Source organism: Sphaeramia orbicularis, chromosome 17, assembly GCF_902148855.1.
Source record: "Sphaeramia orbicularis chromosome 17, fSphaOr1.1, whole genome shotgun sequence".
NCBI lineage: Eukaryota > Metazoa > Chordata > Actinopteri > Kurtiformes > Apogonidae > Sphaeramia > Sphaeramia orbicularis.
Genome location: NC_043973.1, coordinates 13,459,841 through 13,483,105, shown reverse-complemented (window position 1 = coordinate 13,483,105; position 23,265 = coordinate 13,459,841). Strand labels below are relative to the sequence as shown.

Here is a 23,265-nt window from a genome sequence, read left to right as displayed (position 1 = left end):
TCTGTGTCTTCCTAGAAAAAAAGAAAAAAAGAAAGCCCTTGACTGTAATTGCTCTTTTGCACCAGTCTCCATGAAAATGGATTTTCAAATGTGAGTCTCCCCTCCACCTTCTTTTTCCCTTCGTCCCCCCCCTCCCCTCCGTTCTCCTCCTCCCCCGATCTAATTTGAACCGGAACGTCGTTACAGCCACGCTTGTTATTCCCCTCATTATGTGCTGAAATGGAAAAACACAAAAGCACCTTTTGAGATTCCAGTCAGGAAAGAGGCTGGTTCTCTGGACCGCGCTGTAACAAGGGAGGGACCTGGTTCACACTCCAGAATTTATGCCAAAATAACTGAGCTGTTGTTATCGTTATTATTATTGTTTTTTTTAACACTGATAATCTCATCCAAGCTTTAACGTCTTGGCTCAAAACCATAGAATTACTAACAAATCAGATCCGCGCCACAAAAACACTGAATCCTGCATTTTTGGAAAATTGTTCTTTGAAATTTGTTTCATGTAATTTTCCAGATAAATCAAAGCTAATATTTCCCAATAGGTATACACCAGAAAAGTCTATTCAGTGGTGGAAACACATGCAAAATTAAGGTTTAACACAGAACATTAACGATAAATACAAAGACAATCTCTTTATGTTCATCACATCACTATTGGCCCACTTGAGGAGGAGGGTTACATTTGAGCCATTTTCCAACAGACGTAGACTTAGTTATGTTTTAGACACAGAAAGTAGATGACATTCCCTTTCAGATGAAGTCTACTACATTCATTTTAGCCTTACCTGTATGAGCTTACTCTAACCCTTTGCAAGTATCCCATGAACTTCCACTTAGGGCCCCATGAGTGAATGTTAGATCGTTTACAGTCCAGATTTACTTAAACCATGACATGACGTTCACAGGTAACACGGTTGATTTCTACATACACAGACTGGGCTACTGAGTAGAGCTACCAGCCTGGGAATGGGACCGAAATGACATTCTCAAGCAAACCATACACAGGAGTTGGAGGGGAGATATGGGAAGAGATCACAAGCCTGAACACCAGGGAAAAGGGAGGATAAAGGAAGAACTTGGTCCAATTTTCTGCTATAAATGACTGAACATCTGATTTCCAGTATGACTAATGCATGACAGACTTTCATTTGAGTATTCCGAGAAATATTTCTTGTTTTTTTTAGTGCTTGACTCATGTAAGTGACAACCTGAGTCTTCTCACACACAGCTGTATCTCTCTCCATATGCAGCAATTTTTCATAACGTATACTTATGAAAAAGAGAACGGTGGGAGAAGTGGGACTAATGTAAGACCATTAAGCTCAAAGTATCTGTTATTCTTTCATGATTCTGTAGACAAAACAGTGCTAAGAGGAGTCAGTCAATGGGCCCTGTGTATATTGAACATTTAATGTTGTGAATAATTCATGGCGTGCGGTTAAGTTTGGAGAGGTGCTGTGGAACAAAATGACTAGAGGGTAGGTAATTGTTATCGATTCCCCCGAAGCCTCACTCCTGTTGAGAGAGGCTTGGAGAGACGGGCTCCGGGACTCTATCAAAACCACAAAATAAGCCCTGTCTCCACTTTGCCTGCCTGCTTGCTGGATATCTATAAATTTAACTGCCTTGACAAAGTGCCCAAGGATAGCAGAACCTGTTCAGTCAATCAATATGTGAGCAAACTGGCACAGACTCAGCAGGCTTCCAGGCTTCCTGGCAGCAGTGCTGGGCGACCATGATGGCTGATCATCCCCATTGTCAGCACACTGCCAGCTCCTTAAATATTCTATAGGTCAGCTCTTTGTGCTGCAATGTTTTGCAGATACTACAAGTGAACACATAATTTCCAAAACATTGCTTCTTTTGGACAATGTCAGCGTCATCAGTTTTTATTTTTCAAACAAGCACTTGAACAATGGGCAATGAGGACCAAATCTACCAAACATCCAGTTTTGGGTTCATTTTCAAAGCTTAACCACTTGACAACTACTGAGTTACAGGTAACCAATCTAGACTTGGGGTTGAATTTGACCCATGTTTTGACTGATGTAGTTAAGGTTGTGTTTTAAACACAGACAAAGAAGATGTTCCCTTTCAAATGAACTAATTCTAACTAAATATTGAAACTCTGATTCTTAGCAAATTTTTTGATGAAATAACACATGCAGAGGGTGGCTGATGCTGTAAAAGGGTAAAAGGAGTGAAACAGAGGGCTACAGAAATTATTCTCCAAACATCAGGCCATGCTATGAGGAAGGGTTTTTATAAAGGAGGTAAGCACAAGAATCAATCACTTCTGCAGTGCTTACAGAGTAAGTGTTTAGAAAAAGTAGCTGGATCTTTTTTTTTTTTTTTTTTTAATGTATGTTAATGTTTAAAGTGTTTAAACATTTTCCCCACAGAGCCTCCTGCTGCAGTATCACATAGAGCCAGGGGAACGTCTGTCGTCTCATTTGACTAACATGTGCCTTTCACTTCCTTCACTTTTGAGGTGGAGTATGCCCATGGCGCTAAAACAGACATAATCCCCTGAGAACGGCTTTGTCAGTTGTGATACCCATGTCCCTCAGTCGGGGAGCAGGGGTGTTGCTGCCTAAATACCTGACAAATCCCGTTGCCACCTGAATACTGGAGTAATCCATCACACACCTCTGATGGGACTACTGAGGTGGATGGAAAGCATGAGGGGCATGAGGGAAAGCAGCTAGAGTGGTTGGTTGATGGGGTTGACAATGACAATGTGGGTGTGGTTGAGAAGACTTTACATCTACACATCAAGACAAAGATTGAAAAATAAAGGCTTAAGAAAACTTCACGGGGACTCCTTGCATGTTTTGGCAAGGCTAATCAAAACATACTTTGGGGGAGTGGCACTGGAAGGAATGCAAGAACTATACAGGGATTCATGCAAACAAGACAAAAAGAAAACACAAGGTGGATAAGGGTAAGACTGGTTACTGGTTTTGTTTTCAGGGAGGGGACTGGTTCATCAAAGGAACTTGGAAAACATGTTTAATCTCACCTAAAGTAAAATCTGCACCATACTGAAGAGAGGGGATTAAAAGTGAAAATGACAAACCTTCACGCTGGTCTGTTATTGTGGATGAAATGATGTGATGAAGGTGAGCAGTGGAGTGGAGAGACACAAAGTGAAGACAAAAGACAGTGAAACATTGACACAGTGGACATTAGTGTCATGGCACACGTAAGAAGTACGAGGCACATCAGGGAGGGAAACTCATTTGCTGACAATGTTGTGATGTTTATCAATCAATTCGGATAATTTTCACTGCTAGTTATTACATTTCTGCAAACTGTTTATTGATTGACATATATAACACCAGTGGCCAGTTAAATGTATGATTTAACACAATGAATTTAGATATGGTATTTACAGTATGATTGGATGAACTATTGACTACATAGATATCAGATCACCAGTTGAATATTTATTCCTTTGAGCTCTGTGAACTAATCGATCAGCTGATGATTGGAATTCAACAGTCTTCATCTTTATCAGCCAGGAATGGACATGAAACTGTGCATGAGTAAAGAACGATACAATTAGAGGTGACCTGCCAAATGAAATAAACATCACGTCTCTGTGGTTACAGTGGCGATGTAACTAGCATCTTAGATCAAGTGGGATGTACTGCATTTCATTTTGAGAATGGATTGTATTCATATAAACATTGGAGAAGATCTTATGTAATCTGGTTCAGGTTTGGAGAGTCTTTTTTAGGAGTTTTTTCATGTCACTTAAAAAAAGTAAATGGTGACCTTTCAAAATACTGTGTTTTAAGGATGTAGAAAATCTAATCTGTGATGCAGCCTGTGTGCAATCATGCATTTTCAGGCAGGTAGGAGAGTTCAACATGTGATTGACAGCAGAAATGACCAATGGCTGATCATTTTGACCCTGGTGTGATCCTATAACTCCCCTAAGTGTCTCAATGCAGAAAGCTCTACTTTTTCATAACAGCATGAAATAATTTCCATTAAGTTATGTTGATATTTAGTCTGTGCAATTCAACTAAGAGGAGAAAGCTGCAGAAGGAAAGTGTGTTCAAAGTCTGATGTTTTGTTTTTTTTTCTCCTGATTTGTTCTTCATCTTTAAGACTCAATAACTGCACTTCCATATAACAATCAAACAGATTTGATGCAAATGTTTGGATTTGCATGAACTTGCAAGGAGCACAAACAAAACTAGCAGTGGAATTAGGGATGTAACGATTAGATTTTGGTGCTACGATTGTCATCAGAGAAATAATCACGGTTTAACGATTACTACAATTATTTTGCGGGGGTTTATACATGGGGGTGCAGTCCGTGCCTCACGCCAACAAAAGTGAAACTTAACGTGGCTTACTCATTCCTCTACGTCTCTCACTGTTGTGAAGCATCAGACTATTTTATGCAGTTTAACTTGTGATCAAACAGAGCGTGTTTATTGCATCATTCACAAGTTCACCATCCCAAAGCTTGTATGACCGTCTGAACTTCTGGAGAAGAATGGCCTTACTGTTCGAAAGCTATGCAGCCAGATTGTTATGGATGGGTTGAACAATGGTAGCCTGAAGCTACGTAGATGATGGTAGCGAACGCAAACTCTATGGAAACAAAAGTGAGCCCGCATTGAAAATATATTTATGGTCTGAATTTCTGAACTGTCTGTCTCAGACAGGCGGTCAGCTCATTCCTTCTCTGTCATTTTCATTCGAGGAATGTTGAATGCAATGCTTCTGTAATGTTGCTTTTGTTCTGTGCGAGAAGCACATATGGCGTGTCTTTGGTTCTGCTCTTAATCTACTGTACTTGAGTTTTTGTCAGCCTTGACGATTAATTAACTATAACGTTTAAAATCGCGACTAATTGTAACACCATGACATCATTACAACCCTAGTTGGAATAGTCTACTTTACAAGTGGCTGTAAGAAGAAGGGATGTTTCACTGAGGAAACTAAGGAATCATATTGCAACCCTGTTGCAATTAATGACCACATTTTTGTACCTTTGGGGAATAGAGATTCTGGAGAAATACCAGATAAATTAAAGGTTTGCATCTTCCATTAAGTGCATTCATTTTTTTTAACAAAACAAACTACCTCAAACAAGCTACACATTTATTTAGTTATTTGTTTATTTATTAATTCAGAAAGTCATTTTAAATTATGCTGTTTCTACTAACATTTTCTGCAGTTGTGTTTTAATATGTACATTTTGCTCATTTAATTTCCCATTACTAAAGAAGTACAGAAATTATAATTGTTAGGAAGAGTGGAACTGGTCAAAATGCAATTAGTGCATCTCTATTGGATATTTTGGCTTCACCAATTGAAAAATGAAAGGCCTATTTCCTGACTTAAAAAAAAAAAAAACTTCGAAAGGGTACCAGCTGGTGTAGTGGACACCCAAAGAGCTCATATTGCAATTTTTTCCTGAAATAATCATTTTGTTTCCCTCCGTGACACAAACACACAAAGAACAGCATGAAGATATTTTAGTAAAAGAAAAGTCCCGCTGCAGCACTTTATCCTCTGTGACATATTGACATGTCACATGGATATATGAAGGAGTGGCAGCAGACAGAAGCTGACATCCCTCATCCATTGCAGGATAAGCGCTTGACAAATCAGCTCTCATGCACAATCACAGGACGCTTTGTGATTCAGCTCACGTTGATGGAGTCCTTCTTTAGAGGAGGGTCACTGAAAGAGACCCACCTGGCGAACAGGCCGCGCAACCGTCACCTGCACGTCTCCAAAACATGCACACATTCTTAATGGATGAGAAGTGGAAGGATGTAAATAGATACGCAGACAAGATGGGAAAAACAATCCACCTTCCCCTACACAAACCTTGACCCACTCATCCTTCGCTCCCACATAGAAATATGCAGGTATCATTCTCTGGTGGCTCAGAAATGTCAAGACACTGGTGGTAGGAGCGCGTCTGTGTATCTGCATGCAGGAACTCGATCAAGTGGTAATGATGAGTGGAAAAAAACAAAACAATATATACGTTCACATATAAAAAACAATCTTTAAAAGTCTGCGTGGGTGTGTATTTAGGTGTTAGAAGGGTGTTAACAAAAAGTTATATAACACTTTTCCATTCATGTTAATATCTTCTATATGTCACCTTCAAGTAATGTTAGCTATTGACATTTCAACAGGTTGTCGCACAGGAGCTTGACATTTTATAAGACACTAAATTTAATCCTGTGATTCTTGCAATTTACACAGAATAGTGGAATCTCAGGCCTCAATTCCAGCACCTTCTAAATCACAATGAAATAAGAATTATAACCTCATTTTCTTCTTTTTTTTCTTAACCCCTAGTGTCATTGAAATAACATCCTTAGGTATGGGCAATGTGGCCCATCTGAAAGATCACCATATCTTCAATCAAAATACATGATCTCAATTCTTTAATCTGCCACAACACCATTTCAACAATATTCTGCAATTATAATAATGATCAATATGTTGATTTATTGGATAATTAAGATGAAGACTGCCTCTCATTCATTATCTAGACTGTGGCGATACAAACGTGTCTAATTTGTCCCACTGCACTTTCATAATGAATTAGAAATATTTGGACACTTGCTTATGAGATTTCGAACATCATTATTTTGATTCAGCGAAGCATCTGTGTAAAACTAGGATTATTAAATGACGGGACATCTGCAGACACGAGCAGCTGACTGCAATTCTAATTAGTTTTTGTCGTCAAATTATCTAACTAAAAAAACCTGTCATGACACTTTTAATGCTGACAGACTCTAAAGATCAATATAAATGCAACATGAATGCTATGAACAGCCCATGATATATATTATCTTTAGCAGGCAACCCGCCTTTTGTGTCAGACCGCCCACTCCTAACTGTCCTGGTTTAGATTGTTATCAGATTTCTCCATCCTGTTGCTTCACATCAGCACTGGAAAATTTTAATCTTTCAAAGCCTGTTTGTTTCCAAAGACTGTTATATTTACAGGTATAAAAGCAGATGTTGTAAGCCCCTTAATCTCCCCCTGGAGTCTGAAAAACACATATAAGAACAGCAAAATAAGGGAGGCATGTCAAAGGCCACTTATGTTGAGTCCCTTATGTTTCAAACCCAATCAAACAGCCTGGTGATAGCACAGCCCCCAGGTCTCATCTCCTCATTCCTACTGCAGTAACAAAGGCAGACTGAAAAACATGGCTGGAGCCTTTGTTCTCCATTCCAGCCAAGTACACTTTTAAAAGGTTACGCTTGGTTTGATTTCTATCTCTCTGCTGGTGTGGCGAGGCTGGCGGAAAAGTTGGTGTCGGGGGCCAATGGGTTGACAGCTACCTGGGTGGTGTTACAGGTTAGAGGGGCCTGAGGGGCCCTGCTGGCGCCACGCCACACAACTACTGTAATTACCTCTGAGGGGGAGAAAAGGCCTCGTCTGCACCTGTGACAGACATGACCTGATTAATAGACGAGACTCACAACTCCTCCACCGCCTTCATCCCCCCGCCAAGACTTAAGGTCTGACCCTTCTGGAGCCTTCCATGTTTCATCAGTGTAGACTGCAGAAAATGACTGTACTACATGAAAGAAGCTAAATATTCATAATAATTATATCCAATATGCCAATGGGGTAAGTCTGGCATATGTTCTGCTTGGCTGGACTCCTCAAAACAAGAATAGAGTAAAATCTGAAAGGCCATAATGGAGCAAGTGGTAAAAAAGTCATACATTGAAGCTGGTACTCATTAAAATCGATGAAAACAGTGATTTAGATTACAAAGACTGAAACTGTAAGAAGTTGTGAAAGTAGTTTCACTTGTCTGCTGGGACATTACACAAACCATTGTTTTGGCTTTTTTTTTTTTTAATCTAATTCAATATGTGATGGCATATCTCATTAAGTACGATATATTTTCTTTCCTTTTTTTGCTTTCTTGAAATGCCTTTTTTGCATTGTAAAGTTGATGCATTGAGATTTTTTGTGGCAATCATTTATCTGACACAGGAGGACGTTCTGTCTGCTGCAAAAACCTATTTCTTGGATACTGAAAAATAATTATGCTTAACATGAACATTAATTTTTATAGTAAGGAAAAAGCAGTGCTTGTAATCTAATTTTACATTTCCTTAGCAGTGCTATGTAATGTTCTATCCAGAGGTGAAGATGGAAAACTAATTGACTTATTTTCTCTTGATGGATAATAAAGAAAAATAGTGGATGGAAACATGTGTTCATAAACTAGTCTGAAAGCTACAGTAATGCAGCTTTTAACTAAATCCTAAACATCTAAACATGTCTTTTTCTTAAAATAACACCTTTGCTCCTTCCTCCCACTGCTCACAACTGGAGCAGCTATTCTGTTTCATGCACAGCCGACATGGTGGTGATGACCCAGACCGCCCTCTCCCCTATACCAGGCTTTTTCCAGGATGGGCACAATGCTGCCCTTACCCTGCATTAGTCTGCACATGGAGACGCCACAACAAAAACAAGCCCCTGAAACTCCACACCTCTCTCTGCCCCTAGGTGGGTCATGCTGGGGAGGGGGGAGTAATGGAGCCTTTCGATACAGTCAAAATAAAAGAAAAAAAAAGAAAGAGAAGGAGGCATGGCTTTTAATGCCAGTAAGGAAAATGGTTTCTATGCAGCTGTTTTCATAGAGGCCACACCTGGGTGAGTTTGCAGCCAAACAGGAGGTGAGTTAACTCATTGGTTATGGTAGAAAGACATGGCAAGGATAATGGGTGAGAGAATCAGTTCAAAGAGACCTGAACTAGAATAAAGCAGCCATGTAAAGTTGACAATTTGCAATTATCCACACACGTTTTCTCTCAACTTGGCCGATTCAGATGGAGGAATGATGGGACAGATGAGCATGAGGTGGTTGTTGATCAAAAGTTAAGCCATGTTTCTGTACCCAGGGTTCGTACGCGTTTTTCAAGGTCAAATTCAAGCACTTTTAAGGTTCATTTTCAAATTTTTCCAGCACAGCACCTTATCGCTGGGGTAAAATACATAACTACAGGCCTACTCATGATTATTTTTTTCACTTTTTATCACAATATTGTACATTATATTATGCTGTAAACATCTAAAATTATGTTTCATAAAAGCAAAACGTTTCTAAATTAAAGGAGAACATAAAGTTTTATCCAAAAAAGGGAAGCTACTTGGCGTTCTTCAGACACACTCACACCGAAACAAAGATTAAGATAAAAATTTACCCGGAGTCGACCTGACAGCATCTGGTAATTTTCTTTTTTGACAAAAAGTTTTATTTTTCTAAATGTATCACCTCTTTGTAAGTAGCTTTAGCTTGTCATCTCACCTGGCAGAGTTAATATGAAGAAAAAAAAAAATTTAAAAAAAATCACATCACAGTTATAATTGCAAGCACTTAAACTGAAATTCAAACAGTTTTCAGACCTTGAAAACACAACATTGAAATTCAAGCATCTGTACAAACCCTGTGTAGAACAGTCAAACAACTATGAAACAAACTTTTGAAATGGAAAAAAAGAGGGAAAAAAAAGAAAATGCGAATTACTCTTTTCCATCCAATGATTCAGTGAAAGGAGTAGGGCATTCGGTTGCTGTTTTGTAGACATAGCTGAAGAATATTTTGGTCACCAGTCGACACATTCACCATGGAGCTGATTGGTAACATGATTAATGTTCTCAAGATAAAACATATTCAGAAAATGTGTTTCTATTTCCCACTGAGACATAAAAACACTTCAGGCATTAAACCTTTTTTTTTATGAAAAATTGAGGAAGTTTTCTTTTCAAATTTTGCCATTTCCATCAACCTTTTCCAACGTGATACTTCAAACTGTGCTTAAAAACGATGTTGATGGAAACACGGCTCAAGTCCACACACTCCCACACACACCTCAGAAGACTTTAAACCATTCAGATAACTGAAATCACTGATGTACTCCGGTGTGCAGCTCCTTTATCGACACAAAAAGAGACGGCAAAATGCGAGGTCACTTAGACTACGTTCAGACAGCAGGTCTTAATGCACAATTCAGATTTTTGGGTGAAACACGATTTTTTTTATGTGCTCGTTCATATTACACATTAAAGGTCACTTCTATCAGTTCAGAGTATGAACTGAATGTGACCCTGAAGTGACCCACATGCACAAAAGAGGACCTGATGTAATATGTGACCACGCAGGCACACACTGTGTTTAAGGAAGTGACACTCCTGGGACGCAGAATTGGGACGTTTGTCGCATTTCAGTGATGTAAAGGTCAGCTAAATACAACCTGCCCATTCAGACTGAAGTCGCACTGCAAAATATCAGATACACATCGGATTTAGGACCCCATATGAAAGCGGCCTGGGTCGAATTGGAAAAAATCGGATTTGTGCTGTTCAAACTGTCTTTAACAGATCGGATACAGGTCACATAGGGGCAAAAAAAATCGGATTTGGGCCACATTTGCCTGCAGTCTGAACGTACCCTTAGTCAGCAAACATTGCGAGTAAAACAAGACATGGTTGTATGGTTGACAGTAGTTTCCAGAGGCTTAAAACAAGAAGAGGTCATTGTTATATATATATTTGTACATTTTAAGACTTGAGAAACACTTGAATTTACCTCGTACGTAGAGGTTGGCGGGGGCAGAGTAACGGGTCCCAGCGCTGTTCATGGCGACACATTCGTACTTCCCCTGGTCTGACTCCTCGCTGTTCTCAATCTGCAGAGCTCCTGAGTAGAGGATTAATAAATTTAGCCATGTTGACAGATATGGCTCGACATAAAAGGACTGCACATATCTGTACGGTGACTTGCTACAGAGCCTGTAATCTCCTAGTGTAAGCCAAACATGTAGTGTTGTCTACAAAATGCTTACAGCAACACAAGAATTTAGATGATTTGGCAAGTTTAAGGAAACTGTTAATTACATATTGCTTAAAGACCACGACAGTTAATCTAAAAAAAAAAAAAAAAATACTATCAACAAACTGTGTATCATCAGGAGAGTTATCTATCTCAGCCAGAGGAAATAGATTTAATACCTTCATAAAACAAAGAACTGCTAAATATGAACTGTTTTACTTAACATTATTTAGTTTAATGGCTCAAGAGGAATCTAAGATTTTAAATGAGACTAAAATCCAGAAAAACTCTGAGGCATTCTGAGATATCTTCTAGCAATTAAAATGCACCTATTGTAATGGCCATAATCAAATTAAACTAAAGTGTCAGAGAAGGGTTGATACAGAACTAAAGGCATTTTAATTGTTTAAAAAGACATTGCTTTGGAGTTTCCCTCAACTTTTAAGACTGTACATACAAATCTCATTCAAACGACTCCAGATTCATTTCAAATAAGTTTTTTTTAGAATCAAATACGTTTTGACATACATTGATTTTGACACAAAATGAAAAGGTGACAAATGTTTGAAACAAATGACAGGGTAAAAAGTAAATATGACAGATGGCTGTTCCTTTCTGTCATTATTTGCTTGATGGCTCAACATTTTGCTGGAAAGTGATTCTCACTGCATGTACCTTTCCTCTAGTTGTCATTGAGGATGCAGTGGCAGTAGGGTCATTATTGCATTCTTTCATTACCAACTATTTGACCATGTCTCACTGATGCACTCCAGGGAGATGTTCCTCGGCCAGATGGCTTAGATTAGTATTCACACCTCGAGTAGCTGTGCTCATCAAACAGAAGCTAACATGTTGTTTCTAACAAAGCATGAAAGCCCTGGAGACGTGTGTTACTGTGGTCGTTTTGACACTCCATGTCCATAACCATCATATAATCATTGCTACTGAATTGCAAATTGCAGACAGATGAGGAAAGTGGACGAGGAAAGATTAACTTTAAAAAAAAAAAAAAAAAAAAAAAAAAAGAAAATCAAAGAACTGAAACAGCAAACTTACCTGATCCCATGATTAAAAAAAATACATAACAGAAATCACACTTTTCAGCAATGTGTCACAGACAGTGGTAACGGTTACTAAGTCTCCAACACAGCAAGGTACTGGCATGAAAGGCAGCCAGCTACCATGCAGACAGAAAATGACAAAAATACTCAGCATAACATAAATGTCAAGAGGTTTTTTCTATTTTTTTATCGTCGTGCAGTATGAAATGAATACAACAAATAGGTTCACCGCCAACCAAATGGGACTCGAATCACGACGAGACCAAAAAAAAAAAAAAAAAAAAAAAGACGAGCACAACAGGGTGGGCCAGTGACATGTGATAACACCACCTCAGATCTCATGACAACACGTCCCACCAAGGTGTTTGCTCCGCTTGCTGAGCTCATCGCTGTCTGATTCAGCACTGAAATGCACCTGCATACTAATGCTGGTGTCACCAATCTGTCAATCTGCCCATTCTCCCATAGGAGAAAACAGCGTGAGTACTACAGGAGTGGAGCAGGCATCCAGAGGGTTACTCCTATGGCAGCTGTCAGTGCAGCAACACCAAACTCCTTCAATTACATCAACTGCTTCAACGATGAGCAAGGCACACACTGTATAGGAGCAGTGGAGAAGTCTTGAATTTGCATGTTGGTGCCAGCTTATCTTTAGTAGAAGTGACTGTATTTGGACAAGAGGGTGGAGCTGCGATACGTGATAAAGCTCGCCATGCTAACAAGTAACGAGAAGTTGTCTGTGTATGTTCTCATTTGCCCAGGTCATTGTTCTTCTTGGTAGTTCTTCTGGCTTGAACTAAACTGTTTTTCTCTTTTGAAAACCCTCATCCAGGAGACTTTTTCAGTTCTAATACCTGGTGAGGATATTGGACTTATAAACCAGTGAGGGGAGTGGTCTGTGTATTTGTCATCAGACCACTACCTCTGGTCAGGGAAGAATTCTCTACTTTCACAAAAATGGCTTCTTTGACTCCTCTCTCAAACCAGAGAAGACAAATGGTATGACTGTTTGTCAGTTTGCATGGTAGCTCAGACAAATGGTCAAATCATTTGTCTGAAATCTACTTCAGCACCATTTTAAACTATGTACCCAAACAGTTTTCAACTAACAACCTTCCACACCTGGACCCACCTGAAAGCAAACAAACCCCAGGAAGAACTTGAACAACGACCCACCCCCTCTTTACGACCCGAACACTTAAATTCGTTAGCATATAGATGAACACCTACACAGACCACTCCCCCCACAGGTTTATAAGTCCAGTTTCCCCACCAGGTATTAGAAGTGAAGAAGTCTCGTGAATGAGGGATGAAACATTTTCAAAAGAGCGAAACAATCCAGTTGAATCTAGAACAACCAAGAGAAAAGAAAGAAACAAGAAGACAACAATATGACTCAGCAGGTGAGCTAGCTATCAATCACACCTTTCAACAAAACCTGACACCGCTCCAAAAGCAATGACCGACTTTCTGAATGAGTGAACTGGAGCAGAGTTAGTGTCAAATGGGTGTCTTTACACTATTTCTGCACTGACTGGAATTTCAAGCCATGGCTGTTGTTCCTTGGTTTAAGGTAATTTCACGTTCCTCTAGTCACCAAATGACATTAGGACCACAGTGGCTAACTTAGCTGTGATACAGATGACCATGTAGCTGAATCCGGGTTAGGTTAGGGGTAAAGGACACTCAAACACACAACTAGTCATTCTCACATGCTCCAAATGAATTCCGCTTGCCCTAGACATCCACTATTTACCTCACTCTTGTTGAATGGAAATCATGCTTTAACTCTGGGGAAAAGCAGATGATTTCCATAAAAAGGGGTTGAAGCTTCCACCTTAACAATCTCGACCAGGCATCCTGTTCACATGCTGAGGGGCACTGCAGTATAGGCTGTATGCAAATGCAGCCATTTCAATTTACATTGAGTCGGCATAGAGACGGCAGTTAGATCCTCTTGTGGCAGTGGTGGTCTTTACTTTAAAATGCAACTCCTCGCCTCATTTCGCTGAAAAGCCAGAGGAGAGTTTGAAGGCGATGTTTGTTTTGTGTGAGTGTGTGCGCTTTCGTTTATAAATGTGCTTCATTTCTAACAGTGCAGGGACAACCGTTAAAAAAACCCCTCATTTACAAGGTGACATTCTGGACTTGTGTCTGTGTTTCCATTGTCCCAAAGCAGCGTTGGTGACCATTTGTTAAGGAGCAGACAACAGTCAAAAGACAGGTTGGATGATTGTGGGGAAGAGACAAAGAGTGAAACGGTGCAGATGAACCTGATGACGTGGTACTGGGATAATGCAGGGGTCTGATGTGAATGTGAGACGTGACATTTTCCAACACACTTTTTCATCATTCTTACCTCTAATTGGTGTACCACCTAGGTGGGAGTAATTTCAATGCAAACAGGGTGGAGAGATTAGTTAGTAACCCACTTACAGCAGTGGGAAAGAGAAACATGGCTTCTGACAGGCTACTGATAAAAAAAAATAATAATAATAATAATAACAATACAGAGTAGAGGCCACTTAAATGCACCATGACACAAGTCAGGTCACTTCATTAGCACTACAAAGCAAGGAGCTATTCTGGGCTGTAAAATTTGTTTGGAAATGTTAGTGATATGATACAGCGGTTGCAATACATAATGATTCTGTAAACAAAGCAATTAACTGGTGATTTTACAGTATGTCATAGAGCTGGGCCATAAAATGCCAAATGTTACACTTTTTGGCAATTGTTTGTCATGTTTTGACAAACGAATAAAGTCTGGTTTCTTCAGCTTTCAATCACAAGCACAAATGTACCTTTAATTTAATAGAAATAATTAGTAGAATACATACAGTTATTGCGATAAAAGGAATTATCAAATTTCTCTCAGCTGCAGGAGGTAGTAGGCCATTATTTCTAATGTCCCCTGTTTAATAAGTAGAAATAGTCATATTTAGTATGAAACCTAACTTTGATGCACATATATGTCAAAAGTCCTGCAATACACTTTTCAACAAACAAAAGACTTTGTTTATTACTAAAAACTAAAAGCCTAATGTCTAGGCCTAGCAGTGGACAGAATGTATTCATTGCTTAACAATGACAAAAACAATGAATTAAACTTGCAGAAGTGCACACTGTGTTTAACTGACAGCACATTACATCATAGGCACCAGTAGTTTATCCATATATTCCTTTTTTTCCTTTTCTTTTCTTCTGTCCTGTATTTAAGGAATGTGTATAATATTTCTGGTAATAAACAACTATTATGCACAAAATCTAAATCGAGAGAAGTTTCCTTTTTTATGCAATCTGAACACTCTTATGCTACTTCCTGGATTTATTTGCATTGTTATGTTGCAGTGACAATGTAACAACAAACTACAAAGCAATTAGTGGTCCAAGAATGACCAAAAACACAACTCTTTCTATGTAAACTATCTATTAAATGTTTGAGAGCATCAGTGCAGTCGTGCTGTGACACTCAAGTATATAAATACTTTCTTACAGCCCTACTTTCTGTCAAGAGAAACTTTCTCCTTAGTATTTGCAGACAACAGCTACAGCCACATTTGTCTTTGCTTCATAGCAGTTTTAAAACAGGATGCAATTTAAGCAGATTTTTTTTTTTTTATTTGGCTTTCTAATTTAAGATGACCCCCACTCTTTGTACAGACTACATTTGCGTAGACAGCAGTTAGTAAAAGAGAGATGAATGAAAGTCATACACAGTAAAAGTGACATATATCAAAAAGTATTGAGGTCAGAGATATTAAAGTGATGAGAAGCTAGCATCTCTACAGAATGAAAGGTCTGGATAGTGTGAAAAAATAGAGCAAACATGTCTATGTGCACATTAAAAGTTGAGCATATTATATGTGTTACAGTAACAGGCACTGGGTCTGGTCTTCTCTTGAACCATGGTAGCAAATTAAAGCACTTTTTGCCTGTTTTTACCCCCCCTCCGGCCTCATTTCAGGTCAAATGAATTACTTTAAATCCTGATATGGCAGCAGATGTCAAGAAAATGGTGGATAAAAGGAACTGTTAGTCTGAGGGCATTACATATCAGCACATTCCCAGGCACTCTCCCTATATTCGAGAAAGAAAACTAATTAAAAGTCTGTTGCTAGAAGTAGAAAAATGTCACAGTTTTACTATGTGGTTTATCCTTACCGTAAAAACGCTATCAAATAGCAAAGCAGTAGTGTTAGCAATTAATTTGTGAGAAATCTCTATCTAATTTGGGCTTTGCTGGCATTGGAGTCCAGTGTTGCGAAAATGAAAGTAAAAGCTCCAGTGACCTGTTCTCAGGTCAGGAACATCCAATGCCTTTTCTGGAGTAGCCCTTGTGTCTAATTTTAGAGGCCTCTGGATCTGCAAGCCAACCTGATGCTGTCTCTAACTGACGAAGATTTAGGAAGAAGTGACAAGACCAAACCTGGTCAAAAGCTACTTATCTTTCCCCCTTGCACCTTCTCCCCTAAATCCAGGTCAGGCCAGCTCTGTTTATTAACCAAGAGGACTGGCGCTGTGAACAAAGAGCCCTTCATTGATTTTTCTTTTTTAATTGTTATTTTAGCAAGGCTGAATCCTAGGTAATGCATCATCACATGGCTTCATTGCGACCCAGCTGCATGTTCAAAGCAGAGGAGATTAAGGATTATTTAATATGGTGAGAATACTCTTGCTGTACTTTACAAGGTTAAAATCTCATGCATCACTGTCAAAAGTTGCCAGACTTTTAGAATAGCATTGCTATAATTCTGTAAGAATTGAGTGAACTAAGGTAATGGTGATGAGCTGTAGAAAATGTGATCAAAGAGTCGTACATGACAACAAAGGTCTTTTGTTTTTACACCATCCTCACTTCTACTCATAGCTGTGTAATGATATCTTTTGTGGTGTGTCTTGTCTGTGTTCGCATTCTCAGTAGAAGGATCATAATTCACCTGAGCGGAGCTGTTTTATTCGCCCGTTGCTGCTGCTGATGTCCACTGGCAGCATGTCCTTGAACCAAGAGATTTCTGGATCTGGGTTCCCGCTGGCAGCACACAGCATGGTGGCCGTCCTGGTCTTTTCCACCACCTTCAACTGGGGGCCCATATCTATGGTGGGGAAACCATGAGGGATCTGGTTCTCTGAAAATAAGAGAAGACTGATTTTAGTGTAGCCACAGACACACAGAAGAAAGAAATATGGACATATGAAATAAGCAGAAAAAACAGACAAGAACAGGCTCAAAGTGCGAGTAATTTAACATGATGTTTTCAGGTATCTGTGCTTGATCCATTACTTTTATGTTGCATGATTGCAGTTTCACAAAACCAAGACTGGTTTGAACTTACAAAGATGTGACGATGACAGAGAAGACAATCCACCGGTGAGTTTGTCGGTGAATATTACAACAAACATGACAAGGTGGAGAAAAAAAAGGAAAGGATTGTGGAGACAATGTGCCAAAACGCTTCAAAATGTGTTTGTGACATAAAAAAACAAAGATTCTTTCTGTGTGGAGTTTGCATGTTCTCTACGTGGGTTCTCTCTGGGTACCTTAGACAAGCACCTTAACAGGTTAACTGGTCAATCTAAATCACCCATACATGTAAATATGAGAGGGAATAGTTTTTGGTGTTACCCATGTTCAGGGTGCATCTTGCCTTTACCCAGCATCCCCATGACCCTCTCAAGGACTGAGCAGTTCAGAAAATGAATGTATGCATAAAACTTCATCCCCTGATTTCCTAAAGCAGTTGAATCATGTTGATTTAAATAAGCTGTTTTTGCTTTAGAAAATCAGAGGGTAGATCATGGTGAGGCACAACAAGGTGATGACTATTTAGTGGTGAGTTCATTAAAGCTGGTTCGCTGGCAAGGCCACAGAAGAGGATGAAAGAGAGCAAATCCATTCCAGATGCCATGGGCCAAACAGTTGTCAGAACACACATACACATACAAAATATGCAAGATCAGAAAATACTACTTATAATACTAGAGAATAGTTCATTTGATAGTGATACAGGTTTCAAATTTGGTTTTGAAAAAACATGCAGGTTTTGATTGAATATCATAGCGGGCTTATTACCCAACATGTGGGGTTGCAGGTTTCAACACAGGAAGGATAGTAGCAATCTGCCTTTGGGCATCCATGCATAAATGAGCCGCCTTAGGCTTAGTAAGCTAAACAAACCAATTTGAATAATCCAACTCATCATAATGAAAGTAACAGCATATCCATGACAACACAAAGTACTATTCAGCAAACGGAATTTTAAGATGCAAGGTAAAGGGCTAAAGTGGTTGTCTTCTGAAATTTATGGCTGAAGTACATCATTTCATTGGATAATAAAAGCATAAGAAATATAGTCCTGCATTATAGGACATTATATTAGTACTTATATGTTTTTATGTACCAATAAAAGAGTTTTCAAACATTTCCTCCAATCGATCATCTGATGTAAGCTCGGTTAAAACCTTACCGTTAACACAGGGATATGTGCCCTACATCTCTTTTCTTTATTCTACCTTGACAGTGACAGCTGCTGCTCAGCATCCACTTATGTGATGCTGTCCAAGTCAATAATAAGAAGATGTCACTGTGTGCTATCAGTCAGATAACGTCACTTTTAACAAAGGTGAGCAAACTAGACAGCTTTGCACAGCTCCTTAAACTCAGACGGTAAGATTAAACAACATTCATCCTCACAATGTTGACTTTATATAGACACAAAAAAAAAAAAAAAAAAACAGTAGCCTGCTGTAAATGTTTATTTCTACTCATGCAGGTTTACATTTTGACTGTGACAGTACCTGGGCAGTTGGGAACTGAACCAGGGACATGTGTGCTATGCATTTTAACTGACTCATTGTACATTTTGTTTTTTTCAGAATAATACCACGTTGCATTTGTATTAAAAAAAAAAAGACTGTCACTGCTTCAACACTTACATCAGAAGCCCATTCCCCACCCTCACAATAAATCCTAATTTAACCTGTGGACAGCGTTAATAAAGAGGAAACATGATGGCCCTTGAGAGATTCCTTTTATCAGCTTGCTCTCAGACCTGTAATCTCTTTTATCTTTCTCCTCATATGTAAATGTGTCCTTGGGGCCAAAGTGTTTAGATGAAACACTTACAACCACGCTAATGATTGAAACTCCTGCCTTTTGTTCAACGTAAGCACGCACCTAACTGTGTGTTAACAATGAGCTGGTGTGCACAGATACATCTGGCAGTTTGAGGAAATGGAGGAAAACAGAAACCAAATTAAAATGTCCCAAAAGTATAAATGTATGGCCTGTGACAGCATGAATCAGTAACATTCACTGAAAAATGGCTCTGAACGTAGGTGAGGAAGAACAATTACAGACGTCCTAGACTGACACAGCTATTTACTTATTTATATTTGTGTGTAAATGAGAGCAGAGAACAAGGCCAAAACAACTAGCTACGTGTCTCTTAGTAATAAAGATTTAATTGTTGTCGACCCAACATTCATCATATGCAAAACAAATATTTCCACATGTAAGCATTATCACAGAATAAAAATAATCTTGTATCTGCTTTGAGACTTTATCTCATGCTCTGACTTTCTTTACAAGTGATTGTCCAAATCTTACAGTTCATATTGTGCAAGTGATGATGTTGATGATGTTTTTTTTAAGGTAGAGTTTGGAGGCCATGGATTTAATTTTTTGACCGTTGCCATTTTGTTTCTCACTACTTACAGAAAGTGAGAGTGATTTTTTTTTTTTTGTAAAACAGGCTAGTTAATGTTATCCCTAACTTACTGAAAAAATACAGACCAATCCTAATAAATACATAGGAAATTTTAAGTTAAAATAAATTTAGCTACATGCTATAAGTTAATAAATAGTTGTCTTCAACAATAACATTAGTATTATGTAATGTATAAACATACTAATCAGTGCTATGTGAGTCTAATTAGCAGGCTAACTCACAGAGGCCACACAGAATTAATGCTGACATTAGCTTATTAAGCAAAGTTATGCTAATCAAAAATAAATAAGGGCAAAATTCCCAAAACATTTCCATTGATGTTTTTTGTCAGTGTAATTACTCAACCACAGCAAGGGTAGAGGAAGGGTGTTGGAAAAAAAATTATATTGAATAAATATTAGCACCAAGTATAGATAATATAATGTAACATCAAAGTAATGTTACTGATTGCCAATATATCAACGTTCTGCTAATAGGCCGATTCGAGACATTAAATTTTGTTGTAAGTGGTAAACTTACAACACAATATCATGACCATCTTGTTCTATTCAACAAATAGAAGCTACATAAGTTCAAATGAGCAGGTGATCAAGCTGTCGAACACACCTTAACAACCATTATCCACATGACGCATATCAAACCTTCTGTTAGCCTTAAAATCTTATCAACAGACCAATGATTTACAAAACAACACCACTAGAAGAGACAAGCATAACTCCTGGAAAAACTTTACTAATATTATTATGATTATTTATTAATTCTAGGATTTTTCAAAAGCAGCATCTAGTGGCCAATCATGGTATTACACTTCAGTAGTACCAGTGTTTGGGATTAGGAGTGAAAGCATAGTGAACTGAACATGGCTGTCTTCATTTTCCCTTTGCCCTCAGAACTCATACTGTAAACGTATATGGCAGAGGCATGATTAGTGACATGGGTGTTACTCTTTTGTTCTGATCCCCAGAAGAGCAGTTGTTCTTCCTTTCACCCTTGTGTTTTGGCCTGAAGCCCAGATCGTCTCATATTCAGATTCAGTTGACAGATCTTTGCATGGCCTCTTATCTTTGCAGTGAGGCTTACTTCCCGTCTGACGATATGGGACTCATTTTCAGACGCCCCAGCCAAACCTCTACAAAACAGACAACTGCAGCACAATGAAATAATACTGTTCAATTTGTTGCTGAATGAGTAATGGTAACAGTAGTGCCCTGTGTTCCTCTGTGGTTTGCTCAGTCTAACCTTCAGAGAGCACGAGAAGTGAAACAAGGCAAAGACGAGACAAAACGAGACAGGTTAGATTCAGATTCTACAAAATGTTATGGCTAGATATGTTCCTGATAATACTGCTCATTTGGAAGTAACAAAAAAGTGTGGAAAAAAAACAAAAGGGCAACAGTGAGAGTAATACCAGATTGATCTTTGTTATTCATTTAGGATAAAATGTGGGTAAGCAATTGAATTGTCCTAAACCTCAAGGGAACTGAACTCCAGCCTCACCTACTTACAATTCACTTACAGCGTGTTCAGAACGGCCGCAAATCAGCTGAGAGAAAGTCCCGTTGTGGCTGCGCACATGGGCCAATTTCTTTATATATGCACTCAGTGGGAGTGGAGGCACAGCTGGTGTAGGTTCAGGTGGGTGTGTTCAGGGACCTTGGAGTAAAATTAAATTAGGTGCCGTGTTTGTCAGTGCAACGATGCGCCAAAGCAGCTCAATATTGAGTTGTCATTACCGGATTTGGCAGAAACGGAATGTAGAAAGGTGCATTCCAACAAACCTTTGCCTTCACATTTATTCAAGTAATCAATCAATCAACATAAATGGGACCCTAATAAAGATTTGGCGACAATGCTACAACCTCAAAAGTCCTGGTCTAGAGATGCTGGTCTATTGCACTGACTTCCTTGGAAGAGAAAGGTTGTTGTAGGAGGTAAGCTGAGAATTACGTGTGGAAAGGCAAAAAATTCTGTAAATCAAAGTGAATCCTCATGTTCAAGCTGCAAAAACGCTTGATCTTAACAAAACTGTTAATCCTATATTCTGTTGTAAACTCGTACTGATCTTAATTTGAGAATAATATACAACACAAGAGCAGACTGCTAAGTTGGACTTTTTTTTTTTTACATTCACATCAAGCAGAATTACTGTCATATCCACTGTTTGAAGCCACGTTGTATCTTTTATCTGTTAACAGTGAAAAACGTTCACAGTGGTCAAGTCGGATATTTATTTTAAACACTGCTGAGGTGTCTACATCAACACAACCAATTGTATGTTCCAGCTGAACCAGCTTTCTGCACTCTGTCCAGGTCTGATCCAGACTGTTATTTCATTCCCATTTTTAAGTGCAATCCTAATGATTATATTTTGTCAAAAAAAATACACACTATTTTTGAAACTGAATGAATAATCTGGTGTATGATCCACTGTCTTTTCAGCATCTGTCAAGTCTGTTACCAAAGCATGATGAGCCACTGAAATTTCCAACAAGTCTTCTATTCAAACTCAAATGTCTGATATCCTGAACAAGACAATGAACAAAGACTGGTTCTGTGTCATTTGCATCAGTGATTATCCAAGACCTTTTGTCCTGTATTGTAACTTGAGTATCAGGGAATCTACATGCTACAGCAATCTTACATTATTTACACTAAAGTCATTATCGATCACCAGTTGTTACTCAAGTTAAGTTTCAAGTTAGTGTCACTATTTTGCAAAAAAAAAAGCACATTTTCTCCAGCAGTGGGGATGTGTATAGATCTGGGTTTAAGATCTTCACACTCAAATTAAGAAAATGGTGAAAAATGGCCTTTTACTACATTCTACTTTTCTAAAATGCCAGATTTGTTTTTCTTATTAAGTGTAAATATCTTCAAGCTACAAGGTTTTTGCTAAGATAAGGCTTATGCAGAACTCAAGCCATTTGGGCAGCACCAAAGCCAAATTAATGCAAAATCAATATAGAGAGCATTAAAAAAAAAAAAAACTGTTACTTTAACCAGCATCCCCATGGACTCCTTTAGCGGGTTTTGTTTTTAAGCTTTTTGGATGTTGTTCATTATCTACTCCAGCTTTTAAACACAGATATAGTAATAATGAAATGATAATGAAAAATTAAAATGCTAGACCCCACACAGCACCTAAGCCCTCCGAAAACCAAGGGAAAACTCGCTGCACTAGCTGAAAATTGCATTTTTTCTTGCCTGCATCTTCTCAAATCACATATTTATTTCTCTTATTTACATGCGTGCTGTCATGCATGCATTTCTACATCACGACAAATCACTACATCCCTCTGCTAGAAAAAATTGTACATAGGCTCTCAGTACAGTGCACCTTAACTACATTCTGTAAAATCAATCGACTCGATGAGATATGGCACTGCCCTGTCAATCACACCCTTCCATTTCCACTTGGGACAGCAGAGTGGAAGACAGGGGAAATCTACAATTTCGTATGTTGTTTTTAAGTAAAAATTTGACCTGATCTCTATCTACTGATTTAATACTCCCAGCATACCATCACCCACAGGAAACATAGTATTACTTACTGGAGGAAAAAGCTGTTCCTCTGAATGTCACAGTGTTTTGTGGAACCACACTTTCAGCCACAAC

The 23,265-nt window shown here is 38.7% G+C and overlaps 1 protein-coding gene across 1 annotated transcript in view; it reads right to left on the bottom strand.

The window, feature by feature from the left end:
- The window catches only part of LOC115436593 (receptor-type tyrosine-protein phosphatase F-like), a 256,047-nt gene that overhangs the window by 96,737 nt on the left and 136,045 nt on the right, over positions 1-23,265 (bottom strand). Inside the window, 2 exon segments of the mRNA XM_030159483.1 lie at positions 10,617-10,727; positions 16,861-17,049. Coding sequence (XP_030015343.1) covers positions 10,617-10,727; positions 16,861-17,049 — 300 coding nt within the window.